The 19837-nt window shown below is 45.8% G+C and overlaps 3 protein-coding genes across 4 annotated transcripts; 1 reads left to right on the forward strand and 2 right to left on the reverse strand.

The window, feature by feature from the left end:
* Positions 1 to 292: 292 nt before the first annotated feature.
* On the reverse strand, positions 293 to 17945 carry LOC124412562 (histidine-rich glycoprotein-like). 2 transcript variants are annotated; one of them, XM_046892539.1, is made up of 6 exons: positions 17940 to 17945; positions 1834 to 2040; positions 1538 to 1623; positions 911 to 1144; positions 676 to 819; positions 293 to 604 (listed from the first exon to the last, which is right to left on the reverse strand). In XM_046892539.1, exons 2-6 carry the CDS (start codon positions 1976 to 1978, stop codon positions 434 to 436), a joined length of 780 nt encoding a protein of 259 aa, XP_046748495.1. In that variant the 5' UTR covers positions 1979 to 2040; positions 17940 to 17945; the 3' UTR covers positions 293 to 433. The 2 variants fall into 2 exon arrangements, with proteins under 2 accessions (XP_046748495.1, XP_046748496.1); XM_046892540.1 differs by lacking the exon at positions 17940 to 17945 and having other exon boundaries at positions 1834 to 2056.
* On the forward strand, positions 5291 to 10937 carry LOC124412557 (transient-receptor-potential-like protein). The gene is made up of 12 exons (XM_046892533.1): positions 5291 to 5658; positions 6361 to 7028; positions 7107 to 7498; positions 7595 to 8058; positions 8181 to 8374; positions 8449 to 8531; positions 8622 to 8743; positions 8825 to 9012; positions 9103 to 9293; positions 9888 to 10093; positions 10185 to 10424; positions 10531 to 10937. Exons 1-12 carry the CDS (start codon positions 5467 to 5469, stop codon positions 10876 to 10878), a joined length of 3288 nt encoding a protein of 1095 aa, XP_046748489.1. The 5' UTR covers positions 5291 to 5466; the 3' UTR covers positions 10879 to 10937.
* LOC124412558 (coatomer subunit beta) lies at positions 11283 to 16069 on the reverse strand. Its single transcript, XM_046892534.1, has 11 exons — positions 15878 to 16069; positions 15167 to 15548; positions 14748 to 15081; positions 14366 to 14654; positions 13952 to 14292; positions 13606 to 13879; positions 13169 to 13536; positions 12948 to 13086; positions 12557 to 12862; positions 12180 to 12415; positions 11283 to 12047 (listed from the first exon to the last, which is right to left on the reverse strand). Exons 2-11 carry the CDS (start codon positions 15532 to 15534, stop codon positions 11817 to 11819), a joined length of 2886 nt encoding a protein of 961 aa, XP_046748490.1. The 5' UTR covers positions 15535 to 15548; positions 15878 to 16069; the 3' UTR covers positions 11283 to 11816.
* Positions 17946 to 19837: the final 1892 nt, after the last annotated feature.

The raw sequence follows: 19837 nt of genomic DNA on the forward strand, positions 1-19837 counted from the left end.
ACGTGCAATAGGTGAACACTCCACAATTGCGCAGGATAACTTTCAGAAGTTGGTCCGATTTCGGCAACGCTCTGCTGTCAATGAGTTTCGATAGAATCTTCGGTCGTCCGTGACGAGCAACTAATTCCCTATCAAACGGCGTAGCCTCGCCAGCAGCCAAGCTGCGCAGTAACTTTACGTATTTCCATCACGTGAATAATCGTTAAAACGATTAAATATGTAATAAATAAAAAGCGTAGAAAAATTTCTCTCCATTCTCCATTGGCAGGAATCGTGTAAATGAGCAAAGGTGGACAGGTACAAGCAATTTTTTTATGTTAAAGTAGACGTAATTACACAGAGTATAAAAAAACTTGTACAAGAGTGAACAAATGTATTTGGCATCGGTTGTAGGAGATCGTCGATCATCTGACGGTGGATCAGCGATCGAGGTTCACCGACCGCTCTTCTTATGGGCCCACTTTTTCCCCTCCTCGTGACCGCGCTTCTTCCCGTACTTGGACTTGTCATGATGACTGGAATCGTGACCCTGGGCTTTCTTGTGTCCTTTGTGGTCATCGTGGTGGTGCCCCTTCTCGTGTTTCTTCTTCTTTCCGTGGTGTTCCTGCAACAATACAATCGTCAACGGGCGTGAAATGGAGACCCGGAAATAGGATCGGCGATCACTCGACGTACCTCGTGCTTCGCTCCGTCGTGGTGTCCCTTCTTATGGTGTCCCCCTTTCTTTCCCTCGTGCTCGTGGTGGTGGCCCCCGTGTTTCTCCTGGTTCCCACCCTCGTGGTACTCGTCGTAAAAGTCTTCCTTCTTTTCGTACTCGTCCTGGAATCGAGAGAGCTTCGGAATGAGTATAAATCACGCTTTCTCAGTCAGTTTTCATTTATTGTTAAGAGTTTAACGGAGAGATACGTGCTTTTTTGAATATGTTGTGCTCGCCCTTGGTGCTGTGCCCCTTCTGGTGTTTACCATCCTCGCCGAACTTTGCACCCTTCTCGCCTTTCTCTCCGTGGTGATGCTCCCCGTAGTGACCGGCTTCGTCGTGCTTCTTCTTCTCGTGTCCACCCTTCTCCGCGTAATGATGCTTGCGCCCCTCCTTGTCGTGGTGGCCTTTTTCACCCTTGTCAAACTCGTGGATGCCTTTATATCCCTACGGAACAGCAAGAATCGACATGAGCTCTCATAGTCCGCATCTTTGGTATACCCGATATCCCGAGGGACGGACTGCGCCCCGCGCCCTGTCGTACCAGATAAAGACGAACTACCCCCTCGTTTTATCACTTTTTCTTTCACCGGCGCCAAGAACCGAGGGTCGAGAGGGAGAAGGAATTCGCTTGCCCGTACAATATACGTTGTTTAATGTCACCTGTCCAACCCGCGTACTATACCCGGCTTATACCGATATGTCGACACACCCGTTCCCCGTTCCCCGTTCCCCGTCCACCGTACCCCATTAGACACGCGACCTCTTCGCAAGAGAGGAGGAAAAGCCGAGGAGAAAGTAGCCTGGCTTATGGCCACCAAACTATAATATATTCGGTACCTTGTTGCCTTTTTCTCCATGCGACTCGTGGTGTTCCTCCTTGTGCTTTTTCCCACCACCTTCTTCGTGGTGCTTGTTTCCACCCCCTGTGGAAAAAAAGAAACGGTCCTGCGTTAAAAACAGGGATTAAAAATTTCCTACCGAATAAACGATGTCGGTGTTAATAATATCGTCTGAAGAATTGTCGGATGATCAAGAAACGCTGAATCGCTTGAACACTTGTTGCCTTCCGCCCGCTCCGACCAATCGTGTTATACATATTATATGAGCGAGAGTTTTAGGATGTTGTCATGCACCTCCACCTCCGTGTTTCGTGGCTTGAACGTCCTGGTCCTCAGTGGTGTACTTGAACTGAATCGGGGGCCGCTTGACCACACGTTTGGCATCGCGTTCCGGGGCGATGAGGGTCAAGGCGGCAACGAGGAAAATGAAGAGGCGCATGGCGCTGGGTTGATGATTCAAGGTCAAGCCGCTCTGCGTCGGTCCGCGTAAACCCGGATAGACTTTAAGAATAACTGAGCGACTTGATGCCGTGTTGGGAACTAATATAACCGTGAAGCAGCCGGGGAACAAGAGGAATGCGAGGAAGGGGATCGGGATCGTTTTTTGCCTGGTACCAAGCCGGATCGGTGGCAACTGGTACCCCGCATACCGGCTTCTTTTTACCTTGAATCTTTTCTGTACAGAACCTGGACCAGCGACGAAATGCCATATCGATTCTGCCACGTTCACTCCAGCTTTCACCCACGCACAAATTTTCCACGCGCATTCAGACACATCTACGATACGCATCAGCAACTGGACACAATAATCCCAGGTCGAGAATCAACCTGCCACGTGTTCGGATCGACGAGATAGGCACGGTTTATTCTGGAACCAGGACGTTTTGTGCTTGTAAAAGTTCTCCAAACGGAAGTTAAATGATCCTCATCCTCGCCCACGTCTACCTACAAAAGCGTTATGTCCCTTTTCAAAAGATTCAATGGTCTCCGTGTACCATTGAGATTACATCTCGTTAGTGGTCTGACTAATTACCACCCTGACACGAAAAGTCTAGGCGCTGCGGTTGATTTTTTTTAACATCAGGAGGTTCTTTCTACCGAGGAGTGGATACCGGCACGGAAAGTGTGCTGTTCTGTGGTAGGAGGACGACGATCCTATAAAAGAAGTAGCGGCGTCGGCGGAAAAACGGTAAAACGACGAGGTGGTTATATGTATACATATACATGTACAGCAGCCTCCGCAATTCGGCTATAATTCGGCCCCTTAATGGCTTAACTTTACTCCCCGGTTCCAAAACTCTCCGTCATCGTACCGCAATATTTCATCCGACGCCATATCGGCTTCGGGGACTCCAGCGGCCTTCCTCCGGGCTGTTAGCTTGCAGCTCCTCGAAATTTTTCAACCAAGAGTCAATAATTGCACGGCACGTGGGCACTGCGGTCCGTTCGCAGACTTTTTATCTCATTTTCTTCGCTTTCTCCTTCTCCCTTATCGCGGTTTTTCTTCTCTCCTCAATGATAAGCGGTCGAGTATTATACGCCGGGAATATGAGGCCGTAATGGGGCCTTAAGCGGATAATGCGAATCTCATAAGAATAAATATCCCCCTAACCCCACCCCTGGAGGGTATAAGGGTACACAGTGGAGACAGCGGGAAAAGTGTGGCGAGCCCGAAGAACCAGGGCTGGACGGTAGGGGAGGGCGGGGAAGCAGAAACGGTCAAAGCACGTGACGCAGGCCGAACAGAGCTACTGAGCAAACAGAGCTTGGCTAGATAGCCGCGGGGGCGAAGTCGTTCCGCAAACAACTCCCCGATTTTCATCCCCTCTTCTCCTTCCCTTCGGACTACGCAGTTTCACTTTGCCAGACGTGCTGGCCGTAGAGAGTTTGGTGGTCAGTGACGGCCGCAAGGTCGCTTTGGCCTTTCCATTTTTCTTCTTCTTCTTCATTGTTTCTTTTCCACCCCTGATTTACCCTGTTTCCGTTGTTCCTGTAGCGTGTAACAGGTGAACGCCTCATGCCTGCGGCCAAAGACCCAGTCGCAGAACTGGAACCACTCTCACCAGTCTTCAAACCACTACGAAGGTCAACCGACCGGAGACGATCGTGATGGAGAGGCTGACGACTGAACTAGGACGCGGTTATCCCGAGTACCCACAATGCCATTCTTATATTTCCACTTTAACAACACCGCAACTTCGGGGGCTCAGATTGGGTTTGTTTCTGGAGTTGACATTGAGACGATATTCTCAAGACAATATTCTCTCACTCTCATATTGATTTGGTAGCATTAGTTGGTGGATTGGCACTTCAATACTTACGTGGGGAAAAGTTCTATCAAAAGTCTCAACCAATTCGCGACCGTTCGCGATGGATGATGTTAGCGGCTTTTACACTCGATCCATCGTGGAACATTTTTGATGAGAAAGGAGGTCTAGACGCCAGACTTTCAGGCTCAAGTTAAACAGCTTATGGCTCAAAAGATAGACGTACGAAAGCGTAAAACTCGGGAATATATAGCAGGCAGAAGATTCTGATGTACTCCATCACCTGCAGTTACCTCCTGTTCGATCATCCGCGCAACACTTGCTTACGTTGGTCATTCTTTCCCTGAGAGACTTTACGTAACAACATTTAGGCTTCAGTTGGAACCTGTAAGACTCTCTCGATTGTTCCATCGTTTTTGTTGAATTACTCGCTAGTTCTCACAACGCAAAACCGTATGATCGTCACGTGAAAGTCTTTTACTTACGTAGGCATTGCTCGACGTTGCGTGTCAGTCGATTATAATCGTACAAAGAATGTTGCTGCGTATTTTCCAATTTGCTTTGGATATTCTGAATCCTGGATATCGCTCGTCGTTTTTTCAATGCTTCGTATAATTGCAATAGAACGAACACAATTGAACATGAGAAAGCAGAAATGGTCCAAGTCAGTGGATCCTTGATCAGATGTATTTCAATCACAGAGAAGGAGATGAAAAAATTCAAGCTTTGATAAATCGGTTGACTCATTTCCGCGGTGTTTGAATATCAAAATGTCAGCTCATTCTCAAGCTGCTCATGCGCTATGCAGCATTGCTACAAAACTCGTGTCTCAGATTTATCAATTTTAAGATATTTCGAAAAATGAGCGAAAAACAGGAATGGCGTATCCCACCATTCCAATCTTCAGGACTTAACACCGTCAGGTGTCATCGGTGATGAAAATCGGCCAAGGGCTGAAGAGGCAGCGGTGAATTGATTGGGAACAGACGACGCCGAGATGGTCTGATCTGATGGAGCGACAATTTCGCAATTTCGTTGACCCAGGGGGAGGACGGAGAAAAAGAACGAAGAAAGTTCAGGGAGCAGCCCGAGGTCTCCGGAGGGATTAAACCCCATTACGATCGGCCTTTCTTCTTCATCTCCTCGTCTTTATCGGCGGTAACCGGTGAGCTCCAAAAGTCCGGTGGTCGAGCTATTGTAGTGGATGACGTGTCTGACCGATCGCGGCGCCCAGAAATGGGGTGAGAAAATCTCGACCTTGGTGCAACCGCGGTAAGGTAACGAGAAATAGAAAAACAAGAGGGGGAGGATCAGCTGCATGTAAAGAAGACACGTTGCCTCGTTAACGAGATATTGAGGCGTAAGCGAATTAGCGAACCCCCAGCTGGAGAGAGAACGTCGACGATGCGCAGAGTCTTGGTAGAGCTTTGGATACTAATTGAATTCAATCTGCTCCCCTCTGCAAGTATAAAATGTCTAGGTCTGAATGCGAATGCTCGAGTGTCGCGCGATGCGGAGCCTTGACGAGGTCTCGAAAGCGTTGCAGAGCTTGAGTTTAAACGACTCCAACCTTCGACGACCCTTGAACGAATTCCTCCCTTAAACTTCGGAGCATATTCCGCATTATTTTTCACCAAGTATTCGAAGGCACGTGTCGATCATGGCACCTCATCAGGCGACGGAGAAGACGAGCAAGCAGGTGGAAGCCGGGGTCGAGGCCGACGACTACAACGTGAAGTTTCCACGGCCGCTTCAGCTGGAGGAGAAAAAATATCTTCTGGCCGTCGAACGAGGCGATCTAGCCAACGTGCGCAGAATGCTTCAGGCCGCGAATAATCCCGCTCGGTCACGGGTAACACGATTCCCTGTTTACCCGGGCATTTATTTACCTTATAATTATCGCAGAATAGTATAATATATTTGATGCGCGTATATACCGCGTTCCATGGCTGACAGTAGAAAGAACGATTTATTTTTTCTTCGCATATGTGTTTCTTTTTGTTTCACTATTTTATTCGCTCTGTTTAAACACGTTCAAGTATCTCGAATCAATCAAGTTTTTCTTTCATCAACCAGGGCCGAAAGTGTCAAGCTTCAACGAATTCGAATTCGATATTTAACTACTCCGATGTATAATATATCACGGGTGAAGTATTCGTCTGCCACCCCCGCCAGCCACAAAGGGATCTGAAAAGGGAATTTTATTATTCTTTGATATACGTGATACTGCTCGATATTGCAGACTATTTCGGCTCGTCTTTCGCGGTTGATTTACGCCTGGAGCACATCTGCAATATTGGCACTCAGCAGCGTGCAAAATTTGTAAATATATACGCGCCAAGGCGACAAGAACGGTTATTTTGACAGGTGTAATGGCACGTATATTTCGCATAGTGAGTCGGGATAATTTTTCATGTGCATATTCATCAGGCTCAAATGAGTATCGTACCAGAAAGAAAGAATTTTTATTTCCCTGACAAACCATTGCCTATTGAATTCTAAATAATGTGTTTGAAAAAGTGCCATGTATACAATCCGGCCTTCGACTCGACAGCAAACGCGGTCCCTGGACGTGAACTGCGTAGACAGCCTAGGCCGCGGCGCTCTGGCGCTTTCGATCGAAGCGGAAAACCTCCAGATGCTTGAGTTGCTCGTGGTGATGGGGGTGGAGACGGGAGACGCACTGCTGCACGCGATCAACGGAGAATTCGTGGAGGCGGTGGAGCTGCTGCTGGAGCACGAGGAGCTGCTCCGTGGAGAAGAGGCCGCCAGCGCGTTGGCCTCGTCGCCGGAAGCCACGGGGGGCAAGAGATCGAGTCTGGCTAACGGCGGGGGCGGCGACGAGGTCGTCCACAGCTGGCAGAGGGTTGACCCTGCCGTGGCGAGGTTCCCGCCGGGAACGACACCCCTCATCCTCGCCGCCCAGCGCGATAACTACGAGATCCTGAAGCTTCTCCTGGACCGAGGTGCCACCCTCCCGATGCCCCACGACATCAAGTGTGGCTGCCCTGATTGCGTTCGTGCCGCCGCCGACGACCCCCTACGCCTCTCGTCCACGCGATTGTCCGAGTACCGAGCCCTTGCCAGCCCCTGTCTCATTGCCCTGAGCTCGAGCGACCCCATCATGACTGCCTTCCAGCTCAGCTGGGAACTCAGGCAACTTGGTCTCGCCGAGCCGGAAGCCCGTGCCGAGTACGGCAAGCTTCGAAAGCAGGTTGAACGGTTTGTGTCAAGTTTGTTTTTCACAATGTCTTTGAAAAGAAAGTGCGAATTACAGTTTGTCTCGTTACTGTTCTTCAGCTTTGCCGTTGACCTTCTACAGCAGGCGAGAACCACCGCGGAACTGTCGACGATATTGAACCACGACCCGGACGACGAATTAATTGCCGAGTCGGATTCGACGGCCATGAAGACGTTGCCGCGGCTCGAGACGGCGGTTCGTTACAAGCAAAAGCATTTCGTTGCTCATCCTCACGTCCAGCAGCTTCTGGCTGCTATTTGGTACGAGGGGGTACCTGGCTTCCGCCGGATGTCGACGGCGAAACGGATCTGGATGCTGGTCAGAACTGCTCTTTTATTTCCGCTACACTGTCTCGTCTATCTATTTGCCCCCGATTCGACACTGGGTCGACAGATGCGGAACCCCTTCGTCAAGTTCCTTGTTCACGCAGCGTCGTACCTTTTCTTCCTTGGTGAGTGCAGCCGAGTTTCCGGAGCCCATCGGTGCAGCGGTGAACGATATTCGGCGCACATTTGAATATGAAAATTTGAAAATTGTGCAACAACAGGTGTCCTGATCCTCGTGTCGCAGCGCGCCGACGTCCAAGCTGTGCGACTCCTCGGCGGTGAAGAGGCGCGGAAAAACTTGGAGAAATCCTTGCTGAGGCAGCGAGGAGTCGGCCCGTCCCCGCTGGAGTGTATCGTCCTTATCTACGTTCTGGGGTTCATCTTGCAGGAGACTCGCGAGGTCTGGGTCGACGGATTGCGCAGCTACCTTAGAGACCTCTGGAACTTTATCGACTTCACCCGGAACACCCTTTACGTCACAACCGCCATCCTCAGAGTCGCCGCTTACGTCCAGCAGACCGCTGAGATCCGGAGAAATCCCGACACTGCGACGATTCCACGAGAAGAATGGCCGGATTTCGATCCCCAGTTGGTCGCTGAAGGGCTTTTCTCCGCTGCCAACATCTTCAGTGCCTTCAAACTCGTCCATCTATTCAGCATCGATCCACACCTTGGACCCCTTCAGGTATACACATCACTTTTACTCTCCTGTGTCCAGCAGATTGGTTGGCAAGGTTGATTTTTAAAATAGAAACAAGTCTTCTTCAATGCAATGATCTAACCGGAACTTGTACGTGATCCGGACAGATCTCGTTGGGCAGAATGGTGATCGATATTGTCAAGTTCTTTTTCATCTACACTCTTGTGCTCTTCGCGTTTGCCTGCGGCCTGAACCAGCTTCTTTGGTACTTCGCTGAGCTGGAAAGACGAAAGTGTTACGGTGCTGCCGATATCGCACCTGACTGGGACGGAGCCGGTGATGCCTGTTCCCGGTGGCGAAGGTAGGACGTCAACCTCTTTTCACTCCATCTCAATTACCTTTTCTTTCCCTCTTCTTCTCATTCTTCTCACGTAGGTTCAGCAGCCTCTTCGAAACCTGTCAGAGTCTCTTCTGGGCGAGCTTCGGAGGTGTTGGAATCGATAGTTTCGAGTTAACAGGTAACAAGTACCGACAAATTCCTTGGTTTATAATTTTTCTTTCAAGAGCTGCACCGGTTTATTTATTCCATGAACATTCGTTCTCCTCAGGTATCAAGTCGTACACGAGATTCTGGGGTCTCCTAATGTTTGGCTCGTACTCGGTGATCAACGTAATCGTGTTGCTGAACCTGCTGATCGCGATGATGAGCAACAGCTACACGCTTATCGTGGTAGGTGAATTACATCGATCAATCTTGCTGCGCGAGAATCAACCCATGCAATAACACTGTCGTGATCATCATTCATCTTAGGATCATTCGGACATCGAGTGGAAATTCGCGAGAACAAAGCTTTGGATGAGCTACTTCGAGCAGGGTGGGACGCTACCGCCGCCATTCAACCTGGTACCAGCTCCAAAAATGCTTCTTAGACTCTGTGGCGAGCGCAAAATGAAACCGAGCCGAGGTTACAGCAGGAGAAAACGCTTTCAGGAGCACAGGTAGCCGATCGTGATGATGATCAGTGGAAAAAAAAACAAAAAATTCCGGGGTTTGACAAACTAGAGTTTTCTGCTTACGGTGTGGTTTAGATACGAAGGCGTGATGAGGGCTCTGGTCTGGCGTTACGTCGTTGCGGATCACAACAACCAAGTTATGGAGCCGGTGACTGAAGATAACGTCCACGAGTTGAAGTCGGAACTTTCTTCCTGGCGGTGCGAGCTTCTCGATATCCTGGGCAGGAACGGCATGGATATTTCCGGGGTCGATACAAAGGATAGAAGTGAGTGTATATATATTCCTATGCATTCTCGCCTGTATTTTCCTACGGCGTTTCTGATACTTACCCCAGATTCAAAGATGTTGTGTAGCGTGGTGCCACTGCAGGGCTGCGGATTCTATCAGCCTTAATTTGTTTCGATCGTTCAGTTGCCCCCTTAGAAGCCCCACACGAGTATTAGGTTTCACCTTAAAACCGCGCTCGGCATGATTGTGCTACTGCATTCTACATTTGCACAATTTCTTAGCTTGGTATTACAGAAATAATTACATGTTTTATAAATTACATAACAGCGGTATTTTATTTTTCAATTAAGACAACGATTAGTTTAACTCTCCAAGATTGAAACATTGTACTCGTTTTGGTACAAACACAAGTACACGAGGCGGACGAGTATATTACTAATAAGTTAAATTTTTCCTACCGACTTCCAAATCCATATATCTGGCCTGTGAAAGCACTCGTGCATAATACCTCAAGAAATCAATCACCTCCACTATCCATCAGCATCTTGCACATAAGTTCACATCCTAGAATTGAGCTCGCATAATGGAATCACCTGTGATTAATCCTTAACCCGTTTCTCCGCCTCCACAGCGTGCCCGGGCCGTAAGATGCGAGTATGGGAAAGACGCCTGATGAAGGGCTTCCAAGTTCTGGGACCGATCGCCGGTCTCGCCGAAGAAGAGGCTCGTGAAGAGCTCGCGTTGCAGCAGCCCCCAGAAGGCGAAGAGAACGCGGCACGGTGGAGACGCGTCGCCCGTCTTGCGGTGCTCAAATCTGCGGGTCATCGTTGGGGCCAGGTGAATTATCCTTCCAGTTTTTATTAGGAGACTATAAATTCGATCACAGAGATCGCAGGCCAGTTTTACCTGAATTTCAACTTGGGTCCAGGTCGTCGGCCGGGTAGTTCAAAGCTCGCAGATCGGTAGGAGCAACAGCCAGGCATCTCTGCAGAGCCAGAAGAGCTTGAAACTGGCCATGGAGCAGGCACGACGGCTTGCCGCGAAGAGTCCGTTGCCACCGGTCAGTCCCATTCATCTTCCGGACACGACGAACTCCAGCATTCTCCACATTCTGAAGGATATAAACGAGAGCGACGATGAGAGAGTCGCAGTCACCCCAGAGCCAAGTGTAAGCGATTTGACGGAGACAAATTATTATACGTATAGATTGTTGAATGATGAGTAATGCATGAAAAAAGATGGATTATATGAAGCAGGGTATTTTTTTCGATCAGTCGAGACCTCCGGCGGTTGTTGGATACGTCGATGAGAAGCAGCCGAAGCCGGTAAAACGGAGTCCCGGTCGAGTGGTGAAACCGCTCATGTCGAAGGTGATCTCGGATCCGAAGAAGAACAGAGCGCGTGTCAGTCCGGGGAAAACTCCACGGCAGCAAACGTCGTCACCTTCGGCCGAAAGCCTGACGAAAAAAGTTCCGGATGTTTCTGTTACCCCGGACACCCCGGAGTTGGGTCAAGGAACCGAGAACTTGAACAACGATAAGCGACGTCTGGTCAAGCCGGTGCCTAGGTCGCCGCGGTTTGCAACGTCGAGATCACCAAGGAGAGGAGGAGGCTGGCTCTGATATCTCAAGACGCGGTCTAGACGCCTTTGGCAATTTGCAGAGTGCCTTGTACAACGCTACGGACAATTAAGGTGATTGCGAGGATCAATATCTATTTCTTTGCGAGCCGTTCGAAAGTGGGACATAAGTAAAACGCGCTCAAGAAAGTTTCGCGTAATTAGAATGTGGCGGTGAGCTTGGCTTGTGGCACGGTATTAGCAAATTTTTTATTCGCTGTAATACTTTTAGACACTGTCCTGATAATTTATTATATTTCTATGTTTGTTATCAAGTCGAAAAAAACATCTTCTTAGAAAAATCTCACTTAAGAGTCATTAAAATGGTGCGTTCCAAGAAATATATAGGTACTTATAATATTGTGAGAAGGGATAGACTGATGATGGACATCACATGTACGTACTTAATACCTTAATCTCTCTTTTATTTGCAATACTCTGGTACATTGTTCATTTTCAATAAATGTATATTATGTAATATGTTGGTATAATCTATGTATGTACCGCATATGTATAGGTTTCACTTACAACGAACGTCCCGACATGAATAATGTTGAAACAATATACTGGAATAGTTGACTAAAGTCGTAAGATGTGCTATGTTATGTTCATTGATACATGAATGTATATTAATAATAATAATAATAATATTAACAATTGTTAGAAATGTTACAGAAAATCATATAGTCAACGCTTCTATCGCCGGTCAGGTCCATGGACTCAATTGTCCACCAGAGTCACGCGGCTTTTTCGCATAATATGGATGGAAATGGAATTTCCAGTAACTCTCGGATTCGAAATTTGACAATTCGTTCCGTTTCCAGTATCATTAGGCGTAATTTGTCGCGAGGCAAAGTGTAACAGCCTATTTACTCGTGACGAATAGCTGATGAATGATGTTGCAATGAATAATAATCATAGTTTGAATAAATCAAACGGTGCTCAAGCAGCTTGGACGAGTTTAGTTTGAGGCCCCTTTTGCGTCGAGTTTATCTTGTCGCCCAATGAAAGCGCCATACCTTGGCTCTTAGCTCTTATACGAATGTGACCGACAACTGGAGCATCCTGTTTGTGCATCGGTTTTTCAATTGACAAATTTGCGAGCGCATCTTCGCCAAATATCGACTTTGCGTACATGTTTGCGGCCATGAATCCGCACTGGCCGGAAAGAGCCTGTTTATAATAGAATTTATAGAATTAGAAATTACAATACTTGAAAAAGAATGAAAAGGTAGAAGACTATGAAATAGCAGAAGAAACTTCATTTTGCTGAAATCGAATCGTAAAAATTACAGGAAGCCATACCTTTTCCGGCGTAAGACAGCGCATGTTGGTTGACTTAAGTAGGTGGGCGAGGTACTCTCGGAGGTCTGACAGTGTCGTATTTACCGACACCTTATTCTCCCATTCAAACTCTGACCACATACGCCTGAAATCACTGTCGGTACATGTTGCTGGTACTATGTAGTCCATTATGTCTATGTGAATGTCATTCAGAACTACTACGCTCCTGTCCGAACCGGCGCCTGACACGTCGTATACTGCAAGATTAAAGTGTCATAATTAAGATTCAATTGGTGTTCCACAACCAGAGGCTTAATCATTATTTTTAGGTGAACTCGCTTGGCAATATCTCGCAAATTCTCACTTAAAAATTGCTAAAGGGATGTAAGAAATCGTACCAATGTTTCCGAAGATAATGCCGTTTTCCGTCGAGGCGACCTTTACGTTCGCCTTGATGCTGGCAAAGTCTCTTGGAGCCAAAACTATGGGTTGCGGTCTTTCTACGAGTTTGAGGTCACCCATTGTCGCGAGTTCTAACGTGCAGTTTTGGAGGGTGTCTTCCGTCTGGTTGACAACAAGAACGTCGAGGACAATGTCGTACTGGTTGACGTGGACCAGAGCTTCCGCATATACGGGATCGGAGAATCCCGTGAGCTGCGTTACTTTACTCAAGGCGCTAGGCGCTGGCGTGTCTCCTGCCGCGCCTGCAATATATTCACGAATGAAAAATCAATTTTCGTGAATCTGGTGGTCTCTCACGATGGTAAATAAACATTCAACTCCTTTTACCTGGCCTGCCAGCAACCGCGACGCTAAGACTTTGCTCGAAAACGTCTCCCGTGCCTCCGGTGAGATCCAGATTACGGTTGAGTTGTAGGAATTGGATTGCATCATCAACTTGCACGATGCTGCCCGGCTTTTCCTTTGCCTATTAATCGAAAAAAAACGACAGACCGTGGATCTAATTGTTTCTATTTTTTCCTTGTAATCGTTAGGAGAAGGCAGGCTACCTTTTGAGTTTGCGAGTCTTCCTCGGCTTTGGCGGCGAACATTCTGCTAAGGGCGTCTCTACAGCCCTCTGTGAAAACCTTTTGAATGATGGGAGTGGGGCAGGCTAGTGACCTTAGGCACACGGTTAATCGTTCAGCATCGTCGTGGGTCATAGCTTTAGTGGGGAGTCCGGATCTACCAAGTTGCAATACACCTGACATAATGAGCATTGCTTCTGCTTGCATCCTGTTGCTCTTCGTAACATCGCTCTCGAGACCTTTGTAGCGCAGTACAAGTTTAGCAAGTGTTGTAGCAAGAGAAGCACCAATGAAAAAGTCACCGTCCATCATGTACTGGACCAGAGCTGGACGTTTTTCTTCTTTTTTACCTGAAAGAAAAATCACAGTGCAATATTCGATCATATTTTATAAAAATTATCTTCAGAACAGGAACTGACCAGTCGATGCTGCGCTAAATGCACTCTGGCTAGCATATGTTCCATCCGAAGTTACAAGTTGAGCTGGGTTTGCCGCTGACGTTGGAGCACCGCCATCTTCGGCCGGCTTGTCGCCAGCCGCCCTCCTGTTCTCTGCCTCGACTAAGGGTAGCTCTCCAAGAGCAGCTCTAACGCGGCTCATTACAGCCTCGATGTCTTCCTTTGAGACTGCATACTCCCCAAGGATCCAGAGCGCTGCACGGTGTACTTTGACCGACCGAATTTGTGGAAATACCTGAGCAAATAGGAGATAGCAAAGGTAATAATGACGTGATATTCGATAAGAGGTAGAGAATGAGATTCTTACTTCTAATAGTTTTTCTATGATGAGTGGCCTGAGTGGCTCAAATCGTTGAATGGCTTCACGAACGAAAATAAGAACGTCAGTGGCTGCAGCTTCGTTGTTTTCAGAGAGAAAATCAGTCAGGACTGGTATAACCGTTGCTGCAACGTCCGGGAACTTTATGGAACAGGCGTGCAGGGTCCTAACCAGAAGCCGACGGTATCTACCAGCATCTTCATGTTCGCCACCAGCAGTCCGCATCACTTCTTTTTTAAGCAGTTGTACCATTTCCTCAATGGTTCGATTTGATACCAAGTCCATGGCCAAAGCAAGGGTTTTTGTCCTGACTTCAAACGCCGGAGATCCTAGAAAACGATTTCAATCAGGTAAAACTGTAAATCTCTATAAAATTCCCAAGAAATCAAGATCTAAACCCACCCAAAACTCTAAGAACATCCATTACAAGATCCTGTAATACTCTTTCATGGGCAGGACTATCCTTCATGGCAATCAATCGATCCAGAACAATCAACTTCACGTTGTTATCACTCTCTTTAACTACCAGTTCTACATAGGATGCAGCAGCAGCTCGTATTGCTGTTGGGGCACTAGACAGGGTGACCAGGGTACCGGCAGCTTCATACCGAACGGCAGCGCTTGGTGAGTTTAGCAAACTATAGATGCAACGAATAAATCTAGCTCTCTCTGATGGATTCGCATGGCACACCTAGAACAATAATATGAATTCAGAGTTCGTAAACACATTGGTATACGGACTTTGTTTTTTTTTTGATAGGTAACTAAACTAAACAAAACTTACCTTGTAGATCAGTTCGACAATGACAAGCTGAAGGATGTCTCCAAAGCTTGGAACTTGGTCAAGACAAGCAGCTAGGTAGGCAAGAGCTCTGCTCTGATCAGCATGGAGCAGCATGAGGAATGCATTTCTTCTGCAGGACATATCCTGCTCACCGTCCAAGTATTTTGCGATTAACTCTGGCGCGTCCGGTATGAGGAACTCAAAATTACGGTATATTGTGAATATGGCTAAAACTGCGTTTCGCCTAACGTACGAATGTCGATGCTCCAAACAGGCTATAATCGCAGGCATAAGGGGCTCCAGAAGTTCAGGCTCCTTGAGTTTGCAGAGAAATCTGAAAGATTAGGTGTAAAGGATAATGTCAATTCATCACATAAAGTTAATTGCTAGGCAAGAGTCAAAAAAGAATCTGAAAGAACCTCAGAGTAGATCCCCTGACAAATTCGTTTGGATGCTGCAGGTCTTTTCTATATGCGTCGCAGACGAGGATCATCTCCTGAAGTAGTTTACCATCTGGAGAAGTTTTTGGGACAATTTCCCAAAAAATAAGAAGTAATTTTTTAACCATATGGTCTTGCAATGGGAGCACAAATCTTATAATGGTCATCAAAAGCCCGGGGAGCCTTTCGCCACTGAGAATCATATGAATTGTTTTCTTGAGTGCTTCGATTTTGATCTTGGTGTCACCCTTCTCCAGATCGAGTTTCAGCTGGAGCTCGTTGATTGGCTCCGAATCCATTGGAATATTTATTAGCGTGTAGCATGGCTGTTCCGCAACACTACTCATGATAGAAATTGGGGCTGAAATTAGAAAAAGAAGGTACAGGAATTTTTATCTCTTTACGTATACTCTTGTATAAAGTTCGTTAATTAATCATATTCTAGTTTCGGAAATTTGACACATGCACTGAATCTTTCCACAGCCCTGCAAAGTGTCAGTACATATCGCCATGTAAAAGCGACGTGGTCAGATCTGTAAATGACGACGAGAACACGCCACAAACCATTCACTCAGACGACTCATTTATTCAATTTAATTCAAAGTAATATTAGGATGGCAGGATGGACACACATGTAGGTTATGTTTGCCTTAAATCAAGAGACTCACGGCCGAAGGAAAGTATACGTACGATTTCCTCCCGCGTCCTTAAGGAGCAGAAGCTGAGGCGGAGATTCGTCGTGATTTAAAAACGTGGATTAATTATATCAAAATATAACGCCGCTGAAAAGTTCCGAAAGGAACAACAGCATTTAAAACTGATTCGTGACGGAGATTGCGGACGGCATACGTGTCATACGGAAGTTCGGGCCGCCGTCGTGACAGGCGAATGGCGTGCCAGGGAAATTTGAAGCTTCTTTCAGAAATTCGAAACCCTCTACTCCATTTCAATCACAGAAGGGCATATTAAAGCAAGAGGAAATACTGGCGGAATGGAATTCTAACACTGCGGTCCATAAAAGATTAGAAGAAACGTTGACTGAAGATCGCTTGAGACATCCAGCTAAATTGAAACTCGACGCAAGAATATGAGGCGGTGAAGAGAGCCTCGGTATGGCAGTTTCCTACTACTGTTATCGATTCAATGCCCTGCACGCAAATCGATAAGGAATAGGCACTGCCACCTTTACCCTGCTATCATCCACACGCCCACGGTGCACTTTCGCTTGCTTCGCTGTCAACTCTTTCATCTCCTTCACGCTGGAGAGTTCGTGACTAGCTCTGGCTACGTCCTAGGGATTTTTTAGCGCTGCTAGTTAATTTCGGAACGCATCCATAAAAGTAGCAATCATCAGTCAACGAAAAAAGATGTTTGAATGATTTTCAGTGATTCCGAAACACGAAGGAGATATTGTTGTTGTTTACGTGAATAACGGAGGATCAACTGTAAGAGGAAGGATTAAAACAAGATGTCAGTATTCAAGTCAGTCGTGCCGGCATTGCAGATCACAACATACTTACCTATCATAATCGTAGATGGCACTAAATGACTGATGAACTTAATTACAACGATTACAACAAGTCTAGGAATCGCTGGACGCTACAGGCAAAGTGCGTACTCTGAATGCTTGTGAGTTCGTAAGTGCGTACTTGGCACCATAAACATACTTGGCACTATCGGAATTTATTCATAAAACAGTAAAAAATAGCAAAATACACAGTCCGACAAGAATCTTGAGTTGACCAATAATGCATCTTCAAGATTACTTTTTAAGTATGAGAAATACATGTCTCCAATGGTCACAAAATTTTCACCACAAAATCCAAAGGGGTTAGCTTTACTTTCTTCGTAATTATCGGACCCGCAATTTTTTTCGCAGAATCTATTCGTACGACTCTTCCTAGACTGTTGGGACCTCAAGGATATCACAAAAAGGTGCCTGATTGCCATGGAATGAACAGCTGATAATAAAGACAAATGAAACATGGCAAAATTTGATGTATGGTGTAATCATGAAGTAAGAGGGACACTCAGAAGACATCGTAACCTATGGAAGGTGCTTTGTTTGTAATCAAGTTGTAGATTGAACTAGACTTTCTAACTAGGAATGACTACTGTAATATTTTTATTATTATGCCTGAGATCATGTACAATTGGGCTCGTTCTTTATGTTATTTCAATCAGAATTCATATGTAATGTTCGGCCATACTTTTAGGTTTCGGATTGTCGATGCTTTTATATTGTATGTAGTATGCATGAAGCTTTTTGAATTACTACACACTGACACCTAAACACTTGTACTAGACTTATGGCATATTAAAGAGACAGCTGAAACTAGAAAGCTATGAATATGCGACTTTTCTTCCCCTCCTTTTTGAAAACCCGCCGCCTTTTTTATGTGTGAGCCGTAACTTTTTATGCGCTATGTGATAGGTTGGTGGTGCTTTTTTTGCGATATTTGTATCTCACTGGTTTTCTCTCTACAATCCGTTTGAACGACTTTAATTAGGTTAATTGGAGCCATGCGTGTGCAGGAATAAAATCTACAATAGCCGAGGACCAAATGCTGCAGCAATGTTGAATAATTTGCTAGTTTTTCGCATATCATCTGAAATATGATGAATGCGATTTCGGCACGTTTATATATGGAAATGTTCAAACGAGTTTGCGTTACTTTTTGTTTGAGTAAGGAATCTTTTGGTTCAGAATCAATTTAAATAACCCTTTCTGGATTATTCGACCCCCAGGAACTCGGAGAGCACATGAAAAAAAGCGTCGGACAAACTGCAGAGAAATGATGACGAAAATTTTCAGTTTTTCGGCTGTAACTTTTGATGCGTTGCTCGCAGCGTATTGGGACTGCGCTCAATCGATTTCTCTCGCTAAATTACGTCAGAATAGTGCCCTAAAAAATTCATTCCAGCTTTTTTCAGAATCGTCAAAATGTTCGTCAAAAATCCAAAGGGCCTTACTTTTTTGCTCATTTTCAGAGCCGAAATTTTATCGTTTTAGAATCGATTTGTATGACCATCTCTGAAGTAAATCGACCCCCAGGAACTCAGAAATCACATGAGAAAGAGCGTCGGACCAACAGCAGAGAAATGACGTCTGAAATTTTCAGTTTTTCGGCTGTAACTTTTGATGCATTGCTCGCAGCGTATTGGGACTGCGCTTAATCGATTTCTCACGCAAAATTACGTCGGAATGGTGCCCTAAAGAATTTATTCCAGCTTTTTTCAGAATCGTCAAAATTTTCGTCAAAAATCCAAAGGGGTTAGCCTTACTTTTTTGCTCATTTTCAGAGCCGAAATTCTTTCGTTTTAGAATCGATTTGTATGACCTTCTCTGGAGTAAATCGACCCCCAGGAACTCAGAAATCACATGAAAAAAAGCGTCAGACCAACAGCAGAGTAATGACGTCTGAAATTTTCAGTTTTTCGGCTGTAACTTTTGATGCATTGCTCGCAGCGTATTGGGACTGCGTTTAATCGATTTCTCACGCGAAATTACGTCGGAATAGTGCCCTAAAGAATTTATTCCAGCTTTTTTCAGAATCGTCAAAATTTTCGTCAAAAATCCAAAGGGGTTAGCCTTACTTTTTTGCTCATTTTCAGAGCCGAAATTTTTTCGATTTAGAATCGATTTGTATGACCATCTCTAGAGTAAATCGACCCCCAGGAACTCAGAAATCACATGAAAAAGAGCGTCGGACCAACAGCAGAGAAATGACGATAAAATTTTTCAGTTTTTCGGCTGTAACTTTTGATGCGTTGCTCGCAGCGTATTGGGACTGCGATCAATCGATTTCTCTCGCAAAATTACGTCGGAATAGTGCCCTGGAGAATTCATTCCAGCTTTTTTCAGAATCGTCAAAATTTTCGTCAAAAATCCAAAGGGGTTAGCCATACTTTTTTGCTCATTTTCAAAGCCGAAATTTTTTCGTTTTAGAATCGATTTGTATGACCATCTCTAGAGTGAATCGACCCCCAGGAACTCAGAAATCACATGAAAAAGAGCGTCGGACCAACAGCAGAGAAATGACGACAAAATTTTTCAGTTTTTCGGCTGTAACTTTTGATGCGTTGCTCGCAGCGTATTGGGACTGCGCTCAATCGATTTCTCTCGCAAAATCACGTCGGAATAGTGCCCTGAAGAATTCATTCCAGCTTTTTTCAGAATCGTCAAAATTTTCGTCAAAAATCCAAAGGGGTTAGCCTTACTTTTTTGCTCATTTTTAAAGCCGAAATTTTTTTGTTTCAAAATCGATTTGTATGATCATCTCTAGAGGAAATCGACCCCCAGGAACTCAGAAATCACATGAAAAATAGCGTAGGACCAGCAGCAGAGAAATGACGACAAAAATCATGAGTTTTTCGGCTGTAACTTTACAGGTGTTGCTCGCAGCGTATTGGGACTAAGTTTAATCGATTTCTCTCGCAAAATTACGTCGGAATAGTGCCCTACAGAATTAATTGCAGCACTTTTCAAAGTCGTCGAAATTTTCACCAAAAATGCAAAGGGGTTAGCCTTGGATTTTTTTTGGCCGAAAAATCTTTTGTCTGGGAATCGATTCGTATGACGTTTTCTAGACTAATTCGACGCCCAGGAACTCAAAAAACACATCAAAAATAGCGTAGGACCAGCAGCAG

Source organism: Diprion similis, chromosome 11 (assembly GCF_021155765.1).
Source record: "Diprion similis isolate iyDipSimi1 chromosome 11, iyDipSimi1.1, whole genome shotgun sequence".
Lineage (NCBI taxonomy): Eukaryota > Metazoa > Arthropoda > Insecta > Hymenoptera > Diprionidae > Diprion > Diprion similis.